The sequence below is a fragment of the Amblyomma americanum genome, chromosome 2, assembly GCF_052857255.1.
Source record: "Amblyomma americanum isolate KBUSLIRL-KWMA chromosome 2, ASM5285725v1, whole genome shotgun sequence".
Classification (NCBI taxonomy): Eukaryota; Metazoa; Arthropoda; class Arachnida; order Ixodida; family Ixodidae; genus Amblyomma; species Amblyomma americanum.
In genome coordinates, this window is record NC_135498.1 from 221147209 (window position 1) to 221168142 (window position 20934).

Below are 20934 nucleotides of genomic sequence, written 5' to 3' on the forward strand. Positions count from 1 at the left end.
TAGAGGGGTGAGGTACGGGCAAGGATCCGCTCGGTTTGTTAGCTCACGAGCTAGATCGTTTGCCGCCTCGTTGCCTTCATGACCTGAATGGCCCGGGGTCCAAGTAATGTTATGGGGGCGTTGAAGTGTAGGTGAGAGGTCCGACGGTATGAGTAGAGTCGCTGTAATTTTGGGACTCTCCCTGTAATGTAATATTGACAGGCTCGCTTCGAGTCAGTTATTATGTGAGCTGATTTGTCCGCCAGATCACAATGCCTTATGGCAAGGGCGATGGCGGAGGCTTCCGTCGCGGCAGGATCCTCAGCCCGGAGTGAAACACTCGTCAGTAGTTGAAAATTGTGGTCAAGGGCGACTGCAACAAACATGCTCGACTCAGTGTACGCCGACATGTCTACATAGACAGCTTTGTGATCTGACTCTAGACGCCGGCGTAGATTAGTGACCCTAGCCTCCCGTCTGCCTTTGTGGATTTCTGGATGCATATGTTTTGGGAGCGGAGCCACCGAGGTCTGTCTTCTTATGTTTGCAGGTAGGGAAGTGTGTCGCCACAGCTCTTGTAGATCTCGTGGTGTACCAATGCGCTGAAGAATGGCTCTTCCGGTGGTGGTCTGTTGGAATCGGGCTCTCTGCGATGTTAAGACCGCATCTCTGATCTCCTCAAAGGTGTTGTGGACTCCAACCTTGATTAGACGTTCGGTCGAGGTGCTTGGAGGAAGACCGAGAGCTGTTTTGTACGCGCTGCGAATGACAGTGTCGGCCTGCTTAAGTTCTCCCTTTGTGAGATGATGATACGGAAGGCCGTATGCTACTCTGCAGATAACCAAGGACTGTACAAGACGAAGAGTGTCTTCCTCGCGCATGCCTTTCTTGTGGCGTGTTATATGACGAATCATACGTGTAATTTGGTGGGTGGTTGTTTTGAGAGTTTTTATGGTATGTCCAGCGCGTAGGCTACTTTGAATCTAAAGCCCGAGAATTCTAATGACCGAGACCTCTCGAATCGGTTGGCCTTCTACATAGAGATCTATTGGTCCAGAGTTTGTAATTTTGACCGTGCACCCTGATTACTTCTGACTTCTCCGGTGCACAGCGAAGGCCACTACTAGCGGCAAATCTTTCGACAATCGATGCCGCTTCCTGCAGGGCTTGTTCCTTCTGTGCAAGGGATCCCTTTGTCGTCCAGATAGTTATATCGTCTGCATACAGTGTAAATCCTATATCGGGTAATTCCTGCAGCCGATGAGCCAATCCTGTCATGGCAATATTGAATAAGAGGGGAGAGATGATTAATCCCTGCGGAGTGCCCTTGTTTGGCATTAATATGGTATCTGATCTGGTATTAACAATTCCAATTGTTGCAGTGCGGTCCGTGAGGAAAGCTCTAATGTAGTTAAATATCTGTCCACATCCCAGGGAGTTCAGTTCGCGGAGGATAGCTTTGTGTGAGACATTGTCAAAAGCTCCCTTAAGGTCAAGCGCCAGGATCAGATGCTCACTTCCTCTTGGGATGCCTGTAAGAACTACCTCCTTAAGCAAGAGAAAAGCGTCCTGGGTTAAGAGACCGCGCCTGAAGCCAATTATCGACTGTGGAAAGAGATCCCTGTCCTCAATGAAATTCACGAGGCGGTTTTGGATATCTCGCTCATAGAGCTTCCCGAGACAGGATGTAAGGGAGAAGATCGTTCTTAATGTTTCAAGGGTGGGCCGCTTTCTGGCCTTAGGAATTGTGATAATCTCTGCATGTCGCCACTCGTTTGGGACTCGTCCTTCCTCCCACAGGCCATTAAGGTAGTCGGTCATTGGCTCAATATGTTTTGAGCTAAGGTTTCTTATCATTGCGTTGGTCACTTTGTCTGCTCCTGCGGCTGTATTGTGTTTAGTGGCTCTTGCTGCCGCATATACTTCAGCCACCGTGATGGGCTCGTCTAGATCAGTGTTCAGAGCTCCTGTGTATTGTAGATTGCATGGCGGGATTCTTTGAGTGCCAATGTACTGGTCTTGTAGGGCTTGTTTCAATGCCTGATCTGTTCCTTGAAATTTGTAAGCAATTTCTTGCAACGTGTGACTGTGGTTTTGGTTTTGCTCGTATCAATATGACCCCACTGATATATGCTTCAGATTTTTTTTTAATAGCCGGCATCGTTGTAAATATGGCCTGCTGTTTCATTTATTTTATGAGAAAAATGCAAGTACCGCTGTGAAATGCCCCGACGATATGCACGGTTCGCGGTTACGATTTTGCGCGATTAAGGTATTCGTTTGGTCGAAAAGCCGTCGGCGCAGTAGCAGTACGTATTGTATAGCCGGCACCGAGGGTCGAAAATAAATGGGGCACAGGTGAAAATTTGCTGCTGGTTTTCTGCTGTGATCTCAGTAATACTGGTTTATTAGCACATTCCCAGCAGCTACTGGGAACCTGCATCTGATGGAACCAGTAGGTGCTGGGGCCATTAGCTTCGATACAGCACTGAAACATTACATTTAATTCTGTTTAGATGAATCATTCATGCCATAAATCCTTTAATTTTCGAAATTTTCTTGAACTTGAAAACAAATAGTAACCTCTTAAACGTTAAGTATGCACAAAAAGAAAGAGAAAAAAACGCTCTAAACCTACCGTTACTGGTATAAAACTCGTCCTGCAGGACCATGCAAATCTACCCATAGCAGGAACACAAGTACAGCTTAAATTTAAACCCCACTTGAAAAGCAGCTAGCAAGGCTGCGTAAAAAAAATCGTATTGGTAATTTGTGGTTCCAGTAAGTGATTAATTGGTGTGTAATATGGGTGATGATGAGCTAATGAAATCATTGTAATTAATGATTAATTCAATAATTAAAGAAATGGGAAAGAGGGTCCAAAAGCCAATGCTTGATGATGCTAATTAAGAAAATTCAGTGTGTGTAATTGATCAATTAAAACAATTTAAAAGAAAAATAAGTTGTCAAACTCCTCAGAATGGAAAGCCTAACAAACTACACTATCTCGTCATACCCTTAAAGTGTACTCTTCAATTTTTTTTCATTTATTCTTCTGATACGGTACTCAACTGCAGTTTCTGATCAGTGGTTATTGTTGTTTTGTGCACAGCTAGCCTTAATTGCCGCGCCCCAGCATCATGCAGTTGCCGTCAGATCACGTGCTGTGTGCATATGAATGCAGCACGAGCCAAGTTCAAGGTCAGGCGCGCCGAACACCGCCGAACATTGCCGCGTCCGCAGAGATGCCCCGACGCTTCGCCGAAGCGGCGGCCAAGGTCCACGCACGCGGCCTTCGAAACGACGTCACGACACCGTATCCAAGTGACGTCTCGGATGACGCATACTTCGCTGTGGGCGGAAGATGGCGCTTCGCGTATCGATTGTTCTGCAGTTGCTTTGAAGTGGAGGAAGACGAGCTTCATTTCCGGCTTTTTATGGCTCCCGAGCAATTCTAGCCACTCCAGCCGCGTGGAAATTGGCCGCAGACCGAGGGGACCGGTGCCGACCCAGCGCTGAGGCGGCCGACGCTAGGGGTGCTCGGTTTCGAATCGCGATTTCCTGCGGGTCACAGCCGGCGGCCTCTTCCCCTGTCAAGTGACGTAGTCCTTCCTCACCGGCCTATGCTGCAGCACTGATAGCCGCGATGCTCATCAAGGAATTGTAAGTAGCGCTCGCGGGGTTTCAGCCGGGGCCCGGCGGCTGGGCCCCGCGGGGCGGCCGCCGTTGGCCGGCGGTTGTAGTGCTCGCCGGCTTTCAATGGGGGTGGCGCCGCTGACTGAAGCCCTTCTCCGGTTGCAGCCGCGTCGTCCTGCCCATCACCGTGGAAGAGGTAAGTGCCAGGAGGGCGGAGGAGGGGCCCCGCATGTGCTGACCGCCCCCCCGCTCAGTACCAGGTGGGCCAGCTGTACTCGGTGGCCGAGGCGAGCAAAAACGAGACGGGCGGCGGCGAGGGCATCGAGGTGATCAAGAACGAGCCCTTCGAGGGCAAGGATCTGCTGGGCGGCAAGTACAACAAGGGCCAGTACACGTACAAGATCTACCACCTGGAGAGCAAGGTGCCCTCCTTCATCCGCATGCTGGCGCCCAAGGGGGCCCTGGCCATCCACGAGGAGGCCTGGAACGCCTACCCGTACTGCCGCACGGTGCTCACCAACCCGGACTACATGGCCGGCAACTTCACCCTCTGCATCGAGACCATGCACGCGCCCGACAACGGATGCCAGGAGAACGTACGTCCACTGCCTTTCCGAAATGCGCTGTCCAAGCCGGGAGGGGCATGCATCCGTCTGTTCCGGAGGCAGCTCTCGGTGGCTGGTCCAGCTTGTGCCAGGAAGCTGTGTATGCACGGTTTACCGCAGCGGTCGTAGTGGAAATTGATATTATGGCTCTTCCTCGCTGGGTTAGTAATTTTTCGGCAGCAAACAATGAATTTGTTGCTTTGGAAATAGCAGTTAAAATCCTCCCCTCGGTCATTTGAAACCACCGTTTGGAAGTGTAGCCTGGCATTCAAACTACATCACACTGTGCTTGTTGAAATGGCTGGTGGTTGCAGCGGTGGCACTTTTAGCCTCCTCTCGTCACTCGCTAGAATGTTGCTCTCCATCGATACCTTTGACCTCGGTCCCTCCCTTCAAGTTCTGCAAATACCTCATTCAAAGATGTGACACTTGGAATGGGCAGTGCACAGAGCACTTGAAGGCTCCTCCTTGTAGCACTCACCATTACATTCAACTTCCCATAAACGTTTCAGCAGCATTGCTTTTCAGATAGCACTGATTACATGTCCAAGCATGTTGCATTTGTGCTTGCTTCTCGCATCACCCAGTCACTTCTCAAGCTGGCAGTAATTAGAGAACTGTTCATTTGGTGTGGGCAAGGATAACACGGCGAGCCGAAGGGCAGCTGATATTAGGGTGCTATTTAACTGTCAGTCCAGCTGTTATTTGGCGTATTACATCAGTGCGTAACATTTAAGCAATGTGCGAGTGGCCGAGCGTGTAGGGTTTGTTGCTGTGCAGCCCGTTGTGTGAGGGTCTCATCTTGGGAGGCGCCGAGATGTGTACTAGGTGATGTTTGATGATTTTCTCTGTGCACCTGGTGGCTTCTGCTTACAGGCATTATACTGGTGATGCTACACAGAAGGTGCTTTGTTTGAAACCAGCTGGGCAGTATTGCAGCCACCTTCTTCCCCACTCATGAAATGTGCTGGAGATGTTCATGTTTCTCCCTGTGGTGGCGGGGGGCAGTGCTGCCAACAGAGAATGAATCAAATTGTGAGGGCTGCCTGCAAGCAGTGGTGTGGACAGAAGTGTATGAGGCAGGCCACGTGTGTAAAGAAGAGAGCACAGAGGCCCCTGCCACATAACTGTCATAATTATTTCAGTAGATGGTAGATTACACCTTAGTAGAATGTCACTTCGAGGAAAGGTAGGCCTGCATGGATAGAACGAGGACAAGAGGTAGAAGAAACGAATACAACACCACAGGCACAGACTGCCAACTGTTTGTTCATGGACGCGAAAGCATAGGTGGTATAACCCAAACGTGCACTTTCTCAAAGAAAGGAGGGTTGCACAGAGGCACACAAATTTATGACATAACATAATTGGTTGAATGGGGGAAACCACAAAACAAAGGTGGCAAAATGTCGATTGACAACCAGTGTAAGTGAAGGTGAGGGAATACAAAGCGCTGTGACAACACAACCGTGGAATGGAAAATAAGAGTAAAATGTGATACGACTTTACCTGTGGTTGTGTGTACATTTCTTTGCCTCACCCTATTCACGCAGCTCAGTCATCTGTTGCTCCATGGGAATAAGTTGAATGCAGTACTTGCATGTTCTGGTTGTTGTTTCACAAACGTCTTGAATGCAGTCAGCTTGTTTTGGAGCAGCTCTGACAATTGGTGCAAGTCTTGCTTTGTTTAAGGGGTTCATTCCTGTATTAATGCTCAATGGGTTAGATGCCATGGTTGCCTTCAAGCATCTCTGTGCCAACCGTGACAGACAGAACTGCGACTTGCGGTGCAGTAATCTGCAACCATGGTAGGTTTGGGCCAGAGGGACAAAGACTGAGCATTTATAGCTCTCGAACAAGCATACATGGCAAGAATCAAAGAACCGCCTCTGCAGTGAGGCAGCGTAGTCTAAAGTCAGATGAAAACTCGAGGAAAAGCCATAACTAGAAACGCCAGAAGGAAGAAAAATGGGCTGAAAAGAAATGGGACCTTTGTGTGTCCGTTCACATACGAAAGGAAAAATTGTGTATTTCTACATCACTGCATGCTTCAGGCAAGGGCCCACATGTTCGAGTATCCTGAAATGTCATTTGTTATTAGCCCATTTTTCTTCCTTTTGGCGACTTAGTTTTTAGTGAGGTCTGCACCCATGTGAAGCCAGAGGAAAGGGGAGTGCACATGGAAGGATCCGGTCTCCTTGGCCAAGAAGGGGAGGGGAGGCCTCCTGATGGTGTGCCATTACTTCTGAAACAGTTCTGATGTAGCAGTGAGTGTGTTCAGCGCAGGAGAAGGGAACCAAGTGGTCCAAAGCGAATTTCTTTGAAGCAATATACTAGCTTTGGAATCTTGGGATATATGATGGGCAAAAGGATGGGCATGGAGTGAGGAAGGTTGTTGATGAAGACTAAAACAGATCTTCATTGTAATTGAAATATGATGGCGGGTTATGGCAAGACCGTAGGCTACCACTGGCGAAAAGATTTTTCCTTGCCAAAGGATTACTGTGGGCTGACGGGCTGTCTGGAGGCGACGTAATCTGGCCAGCGTTTTTTATCATTCAATAAAACCTTGGCGCACGCAGTGTGCTGCATTTTGCCTCCATACAAAATGCTGCTACAGTAGTGAGGTCAAGCCTGCTTAATCCATTTTTTCACAAGGCTGCTCTGCATATGTGTCACCACTTCTCCACTGATTGAAAATAAACTGCTTGCTCTTACTGCATATGCGCGCAGTTCATGTTAGTGACAGGCGCATGCAACAGGTGGTGTCAAGCAAGCACACGCCACTTGGTAAGCGCTGCTGGCTCCTGGTGGAACCAGATCGCGTCTCCCACAAGCGTTTTATTTCAACCAGTAGCAGACGAATTTTCGCCACTCAAATCTTGCGAAAAAGGCGGATTGTGCTCAGCACCTCAACTGAGCCACTGGCACAGTGGGCTAATCACGTGGGTATTTTGTCATTTAGACTAGTGATATAACTCGGGTGGTAGTTGCTCATCTGGAGCTTTAGCAAAAGGCTGAGAGAATTTAGTAAAAATTTGATGCACAGTAGCTGCAATAAACTGTGGGCAGCTGTCAGCGAGGTGTCACCCACTTGGTGTAAGGGGCTTGACTCGGGAGGGATCAAGAAATGTACTCGGTCAACATTTTTGTTTGAAGCACTTGCTGGGCCTTCCACTAGAAGAGCGGCAGAAAACCATTTCATTCTCAGCATGCAATGCTGTGCAAGTGGTGCCTCGGACACGAAAAACCCAAGTGTGCTCACAAACACTGGGATGCCTTGCACTGGGACCCTAGAAGGCACACAGTGAAACGAGGAATGGGTCTAGCATCGTTTCTGGCACTGTTCTGGATCTATGGCGCGGTTTATTGTCACTTGGGAAAAGCAGTGCACTCGTGCAGCTGTGGTTCCTTTGTTCTGGGTACGTACCAATACAATGGCTACAAAATCCCTGGAGGGTTTTGAGTTAACTTCTTGGACCTACCTGACTTGGCCTCAGATAATTTTTCAAAATATAGAGAAAAACAATTATAAACAAGAGAAAGCCAATTCACTGACACGGTCACAAAACGTCTTGTGTGTGTTGATTGGTTTAGCTGGTGACTGTAAGTGACAGTTTCGATCATTATTTGTCTGAAATGAGCAAACACAATCTCGGAACTTTTTTCCTTGAGTGAATGCAGAGTGAATATTGACAGGGGCATAACTCGTGACATCACCCATCTAAAGTTGCCAATGGGGATCGCCAATTGAAGCGACAAAGCCAGGAAACTTAAAATTACTTTGCACTGAAACAAACCACCATGCGGCTGCAAAATTTCTCGCGAACGATCACAAGGCCAGTGAAATGTGTGGAGGTGAAAAAAATGCCAGAGTTGCTCATTAATTAAAGGGGGTCTTTTTGTTGTAATGAGAGGCATATCTGTCCCTGCATTCAGTCTGAGCAGATAATGAGTGTTGCATTGGGCTTGTGTCTGGAAGAAGTGCTAGGATCTGGAGTGTGTATTGTTGAGGTGATGCATTGTTTTGCTATTGTTCTGCTGCTGCAGTGATAAGCATCCTGGCTGTACTGACGTGTGTAGCAGGTGTCGCAATGCATTTGATCACTGACAGCTTGCTTTGCCAGATGCATTTGTAGTTATGTGTGTTATGTGTGGCTCAAGTGAGGAGACCACACTGCCGTGATGTGTGTCGGCTCTTTAATGGCAGCGTGTACTATAGACGCCTAATTTTAGTTGCGTATTTTCTTCTTTCAAATGATGCATTAGGCATTGGAATACATGGGGCACCGCATGGTATTGGCCTACGACTGTTAAATAATTTATAATTGAATTTCTTGTCTCAGGCTTTTCCCATTTCATCAACCAAACGATGACTGTGTGACATGTAGTTGTACTTGAGGTTACATCAGGCTGGAAAAAAGCCTTCAGTATAAACTCTAATACGTAGTTTTAATGCGCTACAACATTTAAACTAGCCTGCTTCAAGAGCTGCAATGACAACAAACGGCGTGTATTGCTATTTATGTCATATTAAGCATAGTTTGTGTTCGAGCTAGTTGGTTGTTTAACACTGGAGTGAACAGCACGCACTGCATAGTTATACAAGAAAAGAAGAGAGCTCAGGGAAGGTGTTCAGCACGGTTAGGCACACACTGCCAAGTGAAGGTTTATTCTTGATACAGAAACGATAATGAAAGAAGTCACTTGATAACAATAGGCAAGTCAAAGTAAAATGGGTTGTTTTCAGAAACAGCTACGTTGGGTCCACATTCAGGCGGTCCCATACAACTTGCCAAATTTTTGCGAATGGATAGTCATGGTAAAAACATCCAAGCTACTGCCCAAACCCATTTGTGGGCGTTGTGCAGGTTGTGCCACGTGCAGCATATTAATAGCAAGCATGCTTCCGAGCAATCACACCTCTCTTCTGCTCTTACTGCCCTGATTGAGTGGCTGCATCTCCTTTTTTTGCATAGAGCCACTGACTGAACACTGATGCATGCTCCCTCCTGTCTCAATGTCAGTCTGAAGGCTTCAGTAATTTCTCTTTTCAAAGTGTCTGCTTTGGCCAAGATTGTTGTTTCTTCAAACCTAGCCTCGCAAAGCCTTTCACGAGGATCCGTCTCTGATCCATCCTTGCCACACCGAGAGCAATAAGCTGTCAGGGTACTGGGCGCTTGCAAAGCGTTGCATGCTCTCTTAACTAGCTTGGTACCACCGAAGTCCAAGAAGGCCTCTCTCTCTCTCCTCGTGTCCCATAGAGCCAACAGGAGTGAGCTGGGGCAAACACAAGTATCGAGAAAGTGAGCTGAGAAGGGAACTCAGTGCCTCGGTGCGCTAGTGGCATTAACGACGCAATGGCCTTGCGGTTGGCGAACTTTGGGTACAGCAGGCAAGCAAGCAAGTCATCAACGTATCCGAGTGCCTTGGCTTCCTTGAGTTGGGCAAACATGGTCCGGTTTCCCCTAGCAATAAAGAGGTCGCTCAAGATATGGTCGCTGTGGAAGAGCCGATGCAAATTCCATCTGTATGCTCCAGGACACTTCCCTCAAATGGCACGTACAAAGACTTTAGTTATAATAGCAGTAGTCCTAGAAAACAGTCAGTGGTCATCCTGCTTTCATTCTAGAACTGCTCCGTACACATCAATGGTTTCTTCAGTGGCAAGGAGGGCCAGCGGCTGCGGAACGTTTTGGAAAAGGTCTTTCGCATCGATCGACTGAGAAGCATCTAACTGGCCAGTAGTTTGCATGAAGGTGACCAACTCATTTCAATTGCTGACCAGCAGCGGGTCAACTGGAAGAAAATTCAGGTATTTCTGCAAATACAATGCTATGCAGTGTTGCCAAGTGGCACGGTCCTCGAAGAGATAGGCCGCCCTTGTCTTTACAGGGAAGAATGGTGTCAGTGCTAACTTCTTGTGCCCCTTAACTTTTTTTGGCCAAAGCTTCAATGCCCCTACGTTCTGTAACGATTCTTCAGCTTACTTGCGGGCAGAGCTGAGCTGCCTTCTGGGTTTTTTTCCTTTCAAATCAGTTTTCCGGGATGTCTTTCTTTGCCTTCCCCTGGTAATCCTCCTTGTGCATAACCGCCAACTCCCCTGTCTTATCAGTGAGCAGTATTTGCAGGTGCAGACGCTTTTTGGGGTTTTGGCTGTGCTCTACCTGGGTGGTATACGCCTAAGGCCTGTTTCACATGCTGCGACTAGAACGACAATGTTCAGCGTAGTCGGTGACGCCACAGTGCGATTTTCGGTCAGTGCTTTCACATGCAATGCGTACCGTTCAAAGGGACACGCTAGGTTTCTTGATGTTCGCAAAGGCAAGCCATGATTAAATGCGACACTATGCGGAATGTGTTGATGATGTTATAACCAGCGCACTTTTTTATGTAAGGCAATATTCTCAGGTACTTTGGAAGCCAGGCTGTGTGCCATGCTCAGAATATTGGCTGTGCCTGCCTTGGGTTGCACAGCGTACTTTGGTCCCTTAAAGTGAAGAACCTGCTTGGGAATAGCATGAGGGTAACAACCCCACTGTGTCTGTCTGGGTAATTCTTTTCTTTCCTTGGTAGCCTACACCACTGCTCTATAAGCTGGTCTGCCTAGTCAGGAAAAAACTCCGTCATGACCTTTGATTGGTGAGTACTGAGAAGGGTACTGCAGACGTTGGTGATTCTGAGCTTGAAGAACCATACCTGGCGCCATGTTTCGGAGCGCAAGCTCTTGCAGATGCACTTTGACGATCCCTGTGCTGGGGCGAAATGTCCGAACAATGCAGCCGAAATCGGAGAAGTGAGTCCTCTGTTCAGTCCTCTGTACGTCAAGGCACTGGTCCCTGTCTTTGCTTCCACCATGAGCACACATACTAGAAGGGGGGAGGCAAGGGGAGTGGACCTAACGCAGCCGTTTCTGAAAACTTGTACTCTGACTTGCCTCTTGTAACCAAGTTGTCCTTTGCATTTCCTTTTTCTTCATGTCCAGAGTAAACCTTGATGTGGCAATGTGCACCTAACCGTCTTGAGTGTCTTCCCTGGCCTCTCTCTCATTTTCATGTAAAACTGCAGCGCCTGGCGCCACCTGCATTATTGCTTGCCATTTTTTTCCTACTTTACATGACCTAACAACCAACTACACATCAAAACCATTGTTCGAGTGATTAATCCAGAACCGAAACAGCGTCAAGAACAAATTTAATTATAAATTATTCAGTGGTCTTGGGCAAGTATCTCGTGGTTATCCAGGTTTATTAATGTCTAACACGTCATTCGAAAGAAGAAAACACTCAAGCAAAAATTTGGTGTTTGCAGTGAATTAAATTCTCAGCTCAAGGCTGCTTGTAACTTTTTAGTCTGTGCTGCTTGTAACTTTTTAACATACGTGTTGCACATGGCAGGTTTGTTTTGTTGAGCAAGGGCTGTTCAGTTGGCTTGTTGTGTGCATGGATGAAAACTGTGTGGGTAGCACAACACTGCAAAGTATTTTCAGGCAGCTGACTAATTATTGGCAGGTCTTGTATTTGACATGACACCGGTGTATTGCAAGTTGACATGACACCGGTGTATTGCAAGTCTTGGTAACACTTGCTGGTTTTTAAAAATGCAAGGGGGGAAGCACAACTGGATGTTTTGTTGTAGCATCCGGGATACTTTGCTTTTACAGCGCAGCTCTTAATGGTACATTTGCTGTTTGAATGTTGGTGATGTTGGCGTAGCCTTTCCAGTGCTTCTGATTGCTTCTCAATTTGTGCTATAAAAGATGGTGCTCACCCCAGCCTCATCAGTCACTTCACTTGAGAGGTGCACGCATGAAAAACAGCACGAATCGTAATTCTGAGGCGCAAGTGCTGTGCTAAAACAGCGGGTATCGTAATTGTGCTGCGCACATTGTGCCTTTGTTAGGGGTGAGGGCCCACACAGGAGGGCAGCCATCTTTTACTGTGAATCTTTTGTTGGCAGAGGAGGAAAGCGGAAGGGAAACCCGACTTGTTCCTTATTTTCATCTTCCTCTGAAAGTGCTGTGGAGCATCGCTCACTGCTGGGCGTACTTGGTGAACCAGTGCGGGGATGGAAACTCTCAACGCCGTCCATGTCTGCTTTGTTGTGCTGTGCTGCCCAGCTGATTCGGGTTGGGATGTCGGGTTGGGGCATGCCACTGAGCATGCCCAATGTCCAGTTAGAGCGCAGCTGGGTCGACTGCAGTTTGCTGTCTGCCATACACGGGTCGCAGGTCTTTGCTGTTGAGCATGCTCTCCGATGCCTCCCTGCAGGTTCACGAGCTGCCGCCGGACAAGCTCAAGATGCGTGAGGTGGACATCATCGACATAGCTGGTGACCCTGTCATGCCACGGGTGAGTTCAAGCTTCGTTACGCACGCTGGGAATAGTAATAGTGTGTGCACATTTTGTTGGTAAGCGCTGTTATCTATGAGTGCTCGGTTCTTGTTCTTTTGAAGCAAATGGATGCAGTTATGTCATGCCAGGTGTGTGCAGCCATTTTCAGAGGTGAAGTGGCTCGTATCCAAGCCACGCTGTCTATGGTAGTGGTATCCGTGCAAGTTCTCCTAACTTGGATTACAATCCATGTCAAGCCGCACAGCTAGTTCTGAAATGTTGAATCTGCTCGGAAGCAAAACTTGTTCCGAGGGCATTGCATCCTGCAGAGAGGATTCCCACTTGAGGTTGAGACAGAATGCTTTCTTCATTTCAGTCTTCCCTATTACGCCAAGTCATATGAACAAGGCATGGGGGATCAAGCAGGGTCATGTCATGCACCCGTAAAATCGCGATGTCTTCACTCGGGTGGCTCTTACCCCGCAGTGTCGTTGGTGGCATTGCTCATAGCAGCTTTCAGCCAAGGGAATTAGTTGAGTCGTTTAGACACAAACTTCAAGGGATCACGAATATTTTTTCATCTTTGCCTCGTGCTCCCGAATAGGACGCATGAATGTGCCTTGCTTTGCACCTTCAGCCTGTTGCAAGTTAGTGCGTGCACCCCTTCGTCCATCCAATGTAAACCTGCAGCCTGTAGTTGTGGAATACCAATGTTCCTTGGAAAGACACTGTGTGTTCCTTTGCCAAATGACACTCTACTGTGCACTTCACACATGTGACATCGCATGCACTTTCGTAAGAGTCTGCACACGATTTATCACGACCATGTCTGCACAAAGGCAGTCCATCAGCATCATTAGCATGTCAGCAAGAAAAATGTCTTGTGTTTAGGAGTAGCTAAATCACTTGAAGATAATTGTGGTGCGGGGTAGGTGGTGGTGGTGAAAAGCATTTATTAGGCTATATGTACAGAGAGTTGCTCGGGGAGAGGCCCCTAGTGGGTATCGCCCCTTACAATAGAAGGCGGGACCCCGTTGGTCCTGACCGCTGCGCAGGTCCGCTGAACCAGGGCCTGTTGGGCCGATAGTTCCTTGCAGCCGAGCAGAGCCGCCTCCCAGTCCTCTCGGGTAGGGGAAGGGGTGATGGGGGGCAAAGAAGGATTTTGCCTGCATGCCCAAACCATGTGAAAGGTGTCTGCCACCTTCCCACAGAATGAGCAGCGGCCATCAAAAGAAGAGTCAAAGTGCTTGAGAACCGCCGGGCACAGCAGGGTGTTTGTAAAGAGCCTAAGGAGAGTTCGTTCGCCAGCTTTACCCAGTCCCTTCATAGGAACCGGGTAGCGCCGGTGTTTGGCACGATAGTGCTCTGTGATATCTTTAAAAGAAAGAAGAGGGATTTGGTTCAGGTTAAGGTCCTCCCAAAGAACGCCTGGTGCCCGGTAAGTGAGTGCGCGGGCTGCCTCATAGGCGGCTTTGTTACCTGGCATGCCTTGGTGGCCGGGGACCCATATGATTGAGCGGTGAGTTGGATCGCAGTCACGAGTACTGTGATGAAGAATTTTATGAGCAAGTGGAGTGATCCAACCAAACTCAAAGTTACGACAGGCTCCGCGAGAGTCTGTGAGGATGAATTTAGAGTCGGGATGGGAGGCTGCGAGGGCGATCGCTACCTCCTCCGCATGAGTTGAGCTGGGCGCCCTGAACGAGAGGCCGTCCACCTGTCTTCCTTCGTGTACAACTGCAGCCGTGTACCATTCCCCCCTGGAGTGGTGGTAGGGGCCTGCAATGTCGACGTAGAAAACGTGTTTCTTTGAGCCATAGTGGCGGTGCAGGGCATCCGCCCGTGCCTGGCGCCGGCCATTATGGTCCTTGTTCATCTTAGTCGGAAGGGGTCGAACGTAGAGGGCGCGTCTCCACAGTTCGGGCACTCGAACCCGTTTTATTGTATGATGGTCAATTTGATGTGTAACCGGTCCAAGAGGCGTCGACCGGACACGGTCTGAGCGAGACGCGTGTATTGGTTAACGAGATGCGCCTCGCAAAGTTCCCTATAGGTGTTCACCATCCCCAACGCGAGCAGTCGCGCGTTGGAAGTGGAGATCGGGAGGTCGAGGGCTCTCTTGAAAATTTTGCGGAGGACAACCTCCAAGCAATCTTCGTCATGTTTCCGTAAGCGGAGGTAAGGAGTCGAGTACAGTACATGACTAGTTACGAAGGCATGGGCGAGCCGCACCGCATCCTTACTTCGCAACCCTCCTCGCTTGTTGGAAACGCGGCGAACCATTCGGCCTACCTGGTCGCCGACTCTGCGGAGTTTGGCAATGGTCGTGTCTACCTTGTGATGCTGATTAATGAAGAGACCGAGTATTCGCAGCTCCTGCGCTTCACGGATGGGGCCGCTGGCGAGAGAGAGCTGAACGGAGATTTTGCTTTTCGGAGAATGTCGAATATGCACAAATTCAGACTTGGACGGGGAACTCTGGAGGCCGCAGTACGTAGCATAGTGGTCTACTGTGCGCGCCGCTGCTTGCAGGCATTCCTCCATCTCTCCCATGTTTCCCGTAGTAGCCCAGATGGTGATGTCATCGGCGTACAGTGCTTGCTGAACACCGCCGACACCTGCCAGCTGCGCTGGGAGGTGCATCATGGCAATATTAAAGAGAAGCGGGGACAACACGGCGCCTTGTGGTGTGCCCCGTGTTCCCATCTCAAACGGGCCGTACTCGGTCTCTTGTATGCGTATTGTTACGGTGTGGGATGCCACGGGGTGGCCACGGGCCCGCCCAGAGAAATATAGCAGCAGTACGGAGGAGAGCCGGCGAAGCACGACCGGCGGCGGCCAAGCTTTCTCATTCTATCCCCCTCGTGCTAGAGCCGCGCGCTCGCCGCTCGCGCTCGCTCTCCGCCTCTTCTTTTATTCCCGTATCACCTTTCCACCGGGGGAAGGGGGGGGTCAGGCCGTGCTTTGATGCAGGGTTTCCTGGGGCGATGCAATGTGGGCTCGCAGATAGGAAACAGTCACACTCTTCGTTGAATTCGAAGTGTGTGAGCTGGGCGAAGGTGTCTGCAGTCGCCGAAGAAGGTCCCACACCGGTTAGGCTAACTTCAGGGAGTTTTATGCATATTGAGCGGCGATCCGTTTATGGGACTGCATTGCGTGGGGAAGGCATGGAGCCAGCAGGCGACGACGGCACTGATGAGGACCCGGTAGCTAAGTCGGAGTCACCGCAGGCGCCGTAGACATATCGCTTCATGTTTGAAACATGCTCTGGGAAAATGTGGTGCACACCGCATGGTCGATGCTCTGGCAGGTCTTCGAGGCGGTATGTCACGGGGCCGAGTCGGGCAACGACACGGTAAGGGCCGCGGTATCGGGGCAAGAGCTTTGCGGCACGGCCAGTCGCACGGATGGTGCGGCGAACGAGGACCAAGTCACCGGGCCGGAAGGGGGGATGTGGTGGTGCTGCCGCGTTGGCCGCTTGCACACGCGCGTGAGCCGTGAGGAGGTTGCGCTGGGCGTCGAGGCGGGCGGAATGAAGTCGTTGAGCAGATTCAGTTGGTGACGCAGTAGGATGGGGAAGGCCCAACTGCGCGTCGAGAGGGATGGAGGGCGTTCTGCCATAGACGACTGAGAACGGCGTCACATGCGTTGTTTCTTGCGCTGCAGTGTTGACTGCAAAAGCTGCAGCAGAAACAAAACGATCCCAGTTTGTGTGGGACGGAGCGACGTAGGATGCGAGTATATCCGTGAGGGTACGGTTAACACGCTCCACGAGGCCATTGCACTGCGGATGATTGACGGATGTAGTGGAATGCGCAATGCCGAAGGAGCGGAGGGCTCGCTCGAATTCATGGGACATAAAGCAGCTCCCACGGTCCGTGATGAGGCGCCGTGGAACACCGTGCCGAAGAACGAGATGCTGTTCCACAAACGCGACGGCATAAGCGGACGACGTGTCTGTAACGGGCAGTGCTTCGACCCACTTGGAGAAGTAGTCGATCGCAACCAGAACATACCGGTTGCCGGCACGCGTCTTCGGAAACGGGCCCAAATGATCCAGTCCAACCAGCTCGAAAGGTGAACTTGGTGGCGAAAAAGCCTGCGGGGGTGGCTTGGTTACACCTGTGGACGGTTTTCTGTACTGGCATGTCTGGCAGGACGCCCCGTGTTCCTTGACATCTCTGGACATATTAGGCCACCAAAACCGCTCCGACACTCGTGCGTAGGTCTTGCCGCGACCAAGGTGACCAGCCGTGGGAGCGTCGTGTAAGCCGCGCAAGATTTGCGACCGCAGTGTTGCCGGCACAACTGGCAACCAGACGGGTGGTCGACCACGGAGCCGCTTCACATGACACAAGAGGTCGTCCTTCATTCGATAGACCCGGCGTAGTTGGCGGAGGCCTGCGCCGGCGGCGGTGCCAAGGGAGTGGATTATGGCAGCAATGGCGGGATCTTGCGTTTGTGCAGTCCTCAGGTCTGTCAAAGCCGTCACGGAACAAGGGTGGCGAGAAAGGAAATCGGCATCTTGATGGGCAGAGCCGCGCCGATGCACTATTGTGAAATTGTACTCTTGAAGTTGCAGGGACCAGCGTGCAATCTTGGCATTCAAATGTTTGGCGGACTGCAGCAAAGTGAGAGCGCTATTGTCCGTGACTATGGTGAAGTGACGGCCGTACAGGTAGGGACGGAACTTCTCGACGGCCCAGACAACGGCGAGGCACTCGAGTTCTGAAGAGTGGCGGCAGCGCTCAACGTCGGAAAGCTGGCGGCTGGCATAAGCTAGGACTTTGTGGTCACCAGACTCGTCTTCTTGCAGGAGGACAGCGCCGAGCCCATCTTGGCTGGCATCCGTGTGGAGGACGATGGGGGCCGATTCGTCGTAATGGGCCAATGTAGGAGGCTCGAGGAGGGCGTGCTTGACGTCAAGAAACGCGAGCTGTTGGGCCTGCGTCCAACTCCACGGTGCATTCTTCTTCAGCAGGGCGGTCAATGGAGCGCTGCGCTTGGCAAAGTCCGGAATGAAACGACGGAAATACGAAGCAAATCCAAGGAAACTTTTGAGCTCCTTGGCGGTGGTGGGAGCTTCGTAAGCTGTAAGCGCTTTTAGCTTTTCAGGGTCGGGACGGATGCCATGCCGGCTCACAACGTGACCCAAGTACGTCACCTCCGCGAAACCGAAGAAACATTTTTTTGGTTTTAAGCGAAGCCCAGCAGAGGTAAGGGCTTCGAGGACGAGTTTGAGGCGTCTCTGGTGTTCTTCAAATGTAGCCGCGTAGACAATTACGTCATCCAGGTAGACCAACGCCATAGTCCACTTCAAATGGCCTAAGACTCGGTCCATGAGACGCTGGAAGGTGGCTGGAGCGTTCGAGAGACCGAAGGGCATACGGTTGAACTGGTAAAGGCCGTTGGGAGTCACGAAAGCCGTCTTTTCCGCATCATCGGGGTGAACAGGCACCTGCCAGTAGCACGAGAGCAGATCTAGCGTGGAAAAATAACGGGCCCCCTTCAGGCGGTCAAGCGCATCGTCGAGGCGAGGCAGCGGGTACACGTCGCAATTAGTAATAGCATTTAGCTTCCGATAGTCAACGCAGAAGCGGAGTGTTCCATCCTTCTTGCGCACAAGGACGACAGGGGAGGACCAAGGGCTACAAGAAGGGGCAATGATTCCCTGGTCAAGCATGTCGCACACGTGCTGCTGGATGACTCTCCGTTCGGCTGGCGCTACACGGCGAGGTTGGTGATGAACGGGCCCGCGGTTTTCGGTGTTGATCCGGTGTTGAGCCCAGGAAGTGCACCCGAGTTCACCGGCGCTGAGAGCAAGGCAACTGCGATGCTCGAGCAGCAAGGTCTTCAGAGAGGCGAGCTCCGCGCAGGTCAGGCTGGGTCCAAAGTTAAATTCTTTCCATGATAGGATCGCCGGCGCTGGCGGGTGGCGAGGCGGGGCTTCAGGTTGCAGAGACGCCACTGGTGACCCGGGGTCCAAAACTGAGGCTGTACCCAATTGCGTGCCGGGAGTCAGCGCGAGAGGTACGCTGCTGATGTTGAGTATAAATACGTGGGCCTCTCCTTTGAGCACAGGCAGAAGGCTTCGAGGGGAGGTCATCTGACGGCCTGGAGCTGAACACCGGATGGGTTCGAACAGCACGTCTGCTGTGACCGGACTGTCAAGCTTGGCATACACCCACGTTGCCGCACCCGGTGGCAGGGTCACGGCGGACGCCACAGTCACGGTAGTGACGTCGAACGGCTTGACTCGACACGGCCACTTCGTCGCGAGGTCACGCAGAGATGCTGAGGCACGCTTGGTCGCCGACACCAGGGACTGCCACAGGGCGACACCGAGGCTGGAAACCTGGCTAAGCCAGCCCGGCCCACAGAGAGTTCGGCTCGCCCGTGGTTTGGTTCTAGTAAAATTAAGGACGACTCCGGCTTGCTGGCACCACCCGCACCCGAGGACCACTGGCCAAATAGGGCTGTCTGCGACAACAAACTCGGTGGAGATGGTATTTCCGAGTGCTGTCAGGTTGACGACGACACGTCCGACTTGCTCCACAGGGGTGCCGTTAAAAGCTAAGAGCCGGGTTTTGGCGGCTGGCAGAAGCAGGTGGGGCGCGTTAGCAACAAACGATTTGTGCAGTACATTGACAGCCGCTCCAGTGTCAACCAAGGCCTTTACGTGCCGGTCAAGCAGGGCGACGTCGACGAGCACGTAAGGAGCATCAGTGGTAATCGGAGCCGACGAAAGGAGGGGACGCGGAGAACGAAGGAGTGTGGGGACGGACTTTATTCGGCGGAACGGTGCCCCCGGAGTTCCGCCAAATCGTTTCCCGACGTTGGAGGGCCGGCACAGTCCCTCGCGTAGTGTCCCCGCAGGCCGCAGCGGAAGCAGGTCATGCGGACGTCGTTACGCAGGCGTCGGATAGAGGCCGCAGTTGGGGCTGCGGACCGAGGAGCCTGTACCCGGACGCTGCGCTCGGCAGACGGTGGCGACCCCCGCGTGGCCAGCAAAGTCAATTCCGCCTCGATGGCGAGCGCCATGGCGGCGCGGACGGAATCAGGACGGCCAGAGCGGACCAAGCGCTGCACCTCGGGGAGTCGGATGGCGTCGACAAACGCCTCGGTGCCGACCAGGGCCACGGCGTTCTGAGGCGCTCCCGGCAGCGACTGCAGAGCCAGGCGCTCAATGGCGGCGGCGAGGTCCTGGTACGTCTCCCCGGGCTCTTGACGGCGGGCTCGCAGGCGGTGGTACTGCACACGGGGTTGACCTGAGGCACCATAGTGGTCGGCGAGGAGGCCCGCCAGAACAGTGTAAGAGCCCAGCTGGTCGGGCGGCACGTTCTGCAGCAGCTCGGTGGCGCGGCCCCTCAGTTTTGCAACGAGCATCCATGCCTTCATTTGCTCGTCCCAGCCTCTCGCCGCCGCAATACCGTCCAGCTAGATGCGGTAAGCATCCCACGAGATGGTGCCGTCAAATGTGGGCAATTCCACAACGTCCAACGAACACTGCGGCGAGGACGCACCCGCGCCGAGCACGCCATTGGCGGCCACGACCGCTGGCCCAGCGACGGCAGAGCCGTAAACAGCGGCGGCGGGGACGCCCAAAGGCACCTGACCTGTGCTCGGCTCGGCTGGCACCAGGCGACGGAGTTCGCGCCGGAGAGCTTCCATCTCCCCAGCCTGGGCAGTCAGACGGGCCTTCCATGCTTCCATCCGTTGGGTGACTGTATCCAGGAGGCGCTCAACACCGGCGTCCGGCTGCTGCGAAGAGCCGAGCCCCTCCGAGCGCTTAGGTCTAGCGGCGCCGGCCGCCGCGTTGTCGGCGCTATCGGCTGGTGGTGGACTCCTGTCGTCTGGCACGTCGGGTGCTTGATTCCGGGAGCGGGTGAGCGGCATGATCCCACCGCTGCCACCAAATGTTACGGTGTGGGATGCCACGGGGTGGCCACGGGCCCGCCCAGAGAAATGTAGCAGCAGTACGGAGGAGAGCCGGCGAAGCACGACCGGCGGCCAAGCTTTCTCGTTCTATCCCCCTCGTGCTAGAGCCGTGCGCTCGCCGCTCGCGCTCGCTCTCCGCCTCTTCTTTTATTCCCTTATCAGTATATAGGCCAAGCGGTCTGTTAAGAAATGTTTGGTGTAGTTGAATGTACGAGGACCGCAGTTGGTCTCGCTAAGATGTTTTAATATGACGCTGTGTTTAACGTTGTCAAACACACCCTTCAGATCGAGTGCTAGGACTATCTTGTCATTGTGTGGGTGTTCTATGGGTTCGAGAACCTCGCGATGAAGCTGTAAATGTACGTCTTGTGCGGATCTATGAGGTCGGAAGCCGAACATGGTGTCGGCGAAGGTGTTCTTGTTCTCGAGATATTCCGAGAGGC

The 20934-nt window shown here is 51.8% G+C and overlaps 1 protein-coding gene across 2 annotated transcripts in view; it reads left to right on the plus strand.

The window, feature by feature from the left end:
* Window positions 1–3145: 3145 nt before the first annotated feature.
* Window positions 3146–20934, plus strand: part of vib (phosphatidylinositol transfer protein vib) — a 52723-nt gene continuing 34934 nt past the window's right edge. The window contains exons 1-4 of one of the 2 annotated variants that reach the window (XM_077655758.1): window positions 3146–3642; window positions 3781–3811; window positions 3870–4211; window positions 12491–12571. In XM_077655758.1, coding sequence (XP_077511884.1) covers window positions 3626–3642; window positions 3781–3811; window positions 3870–4211; window positions 12491–12571 — 471 coding nt within the window. In that variant the 5' untranslated portion in view covers window positions 3146–3625. The remainder of the gene's footprint in view (window positions 3643–3780; window positions 3812–3869; window positions 4212–12490; window positions 12572–20934) is intronic. The other variant, XM_077655757.1, reaches the window with a different exon arrangement.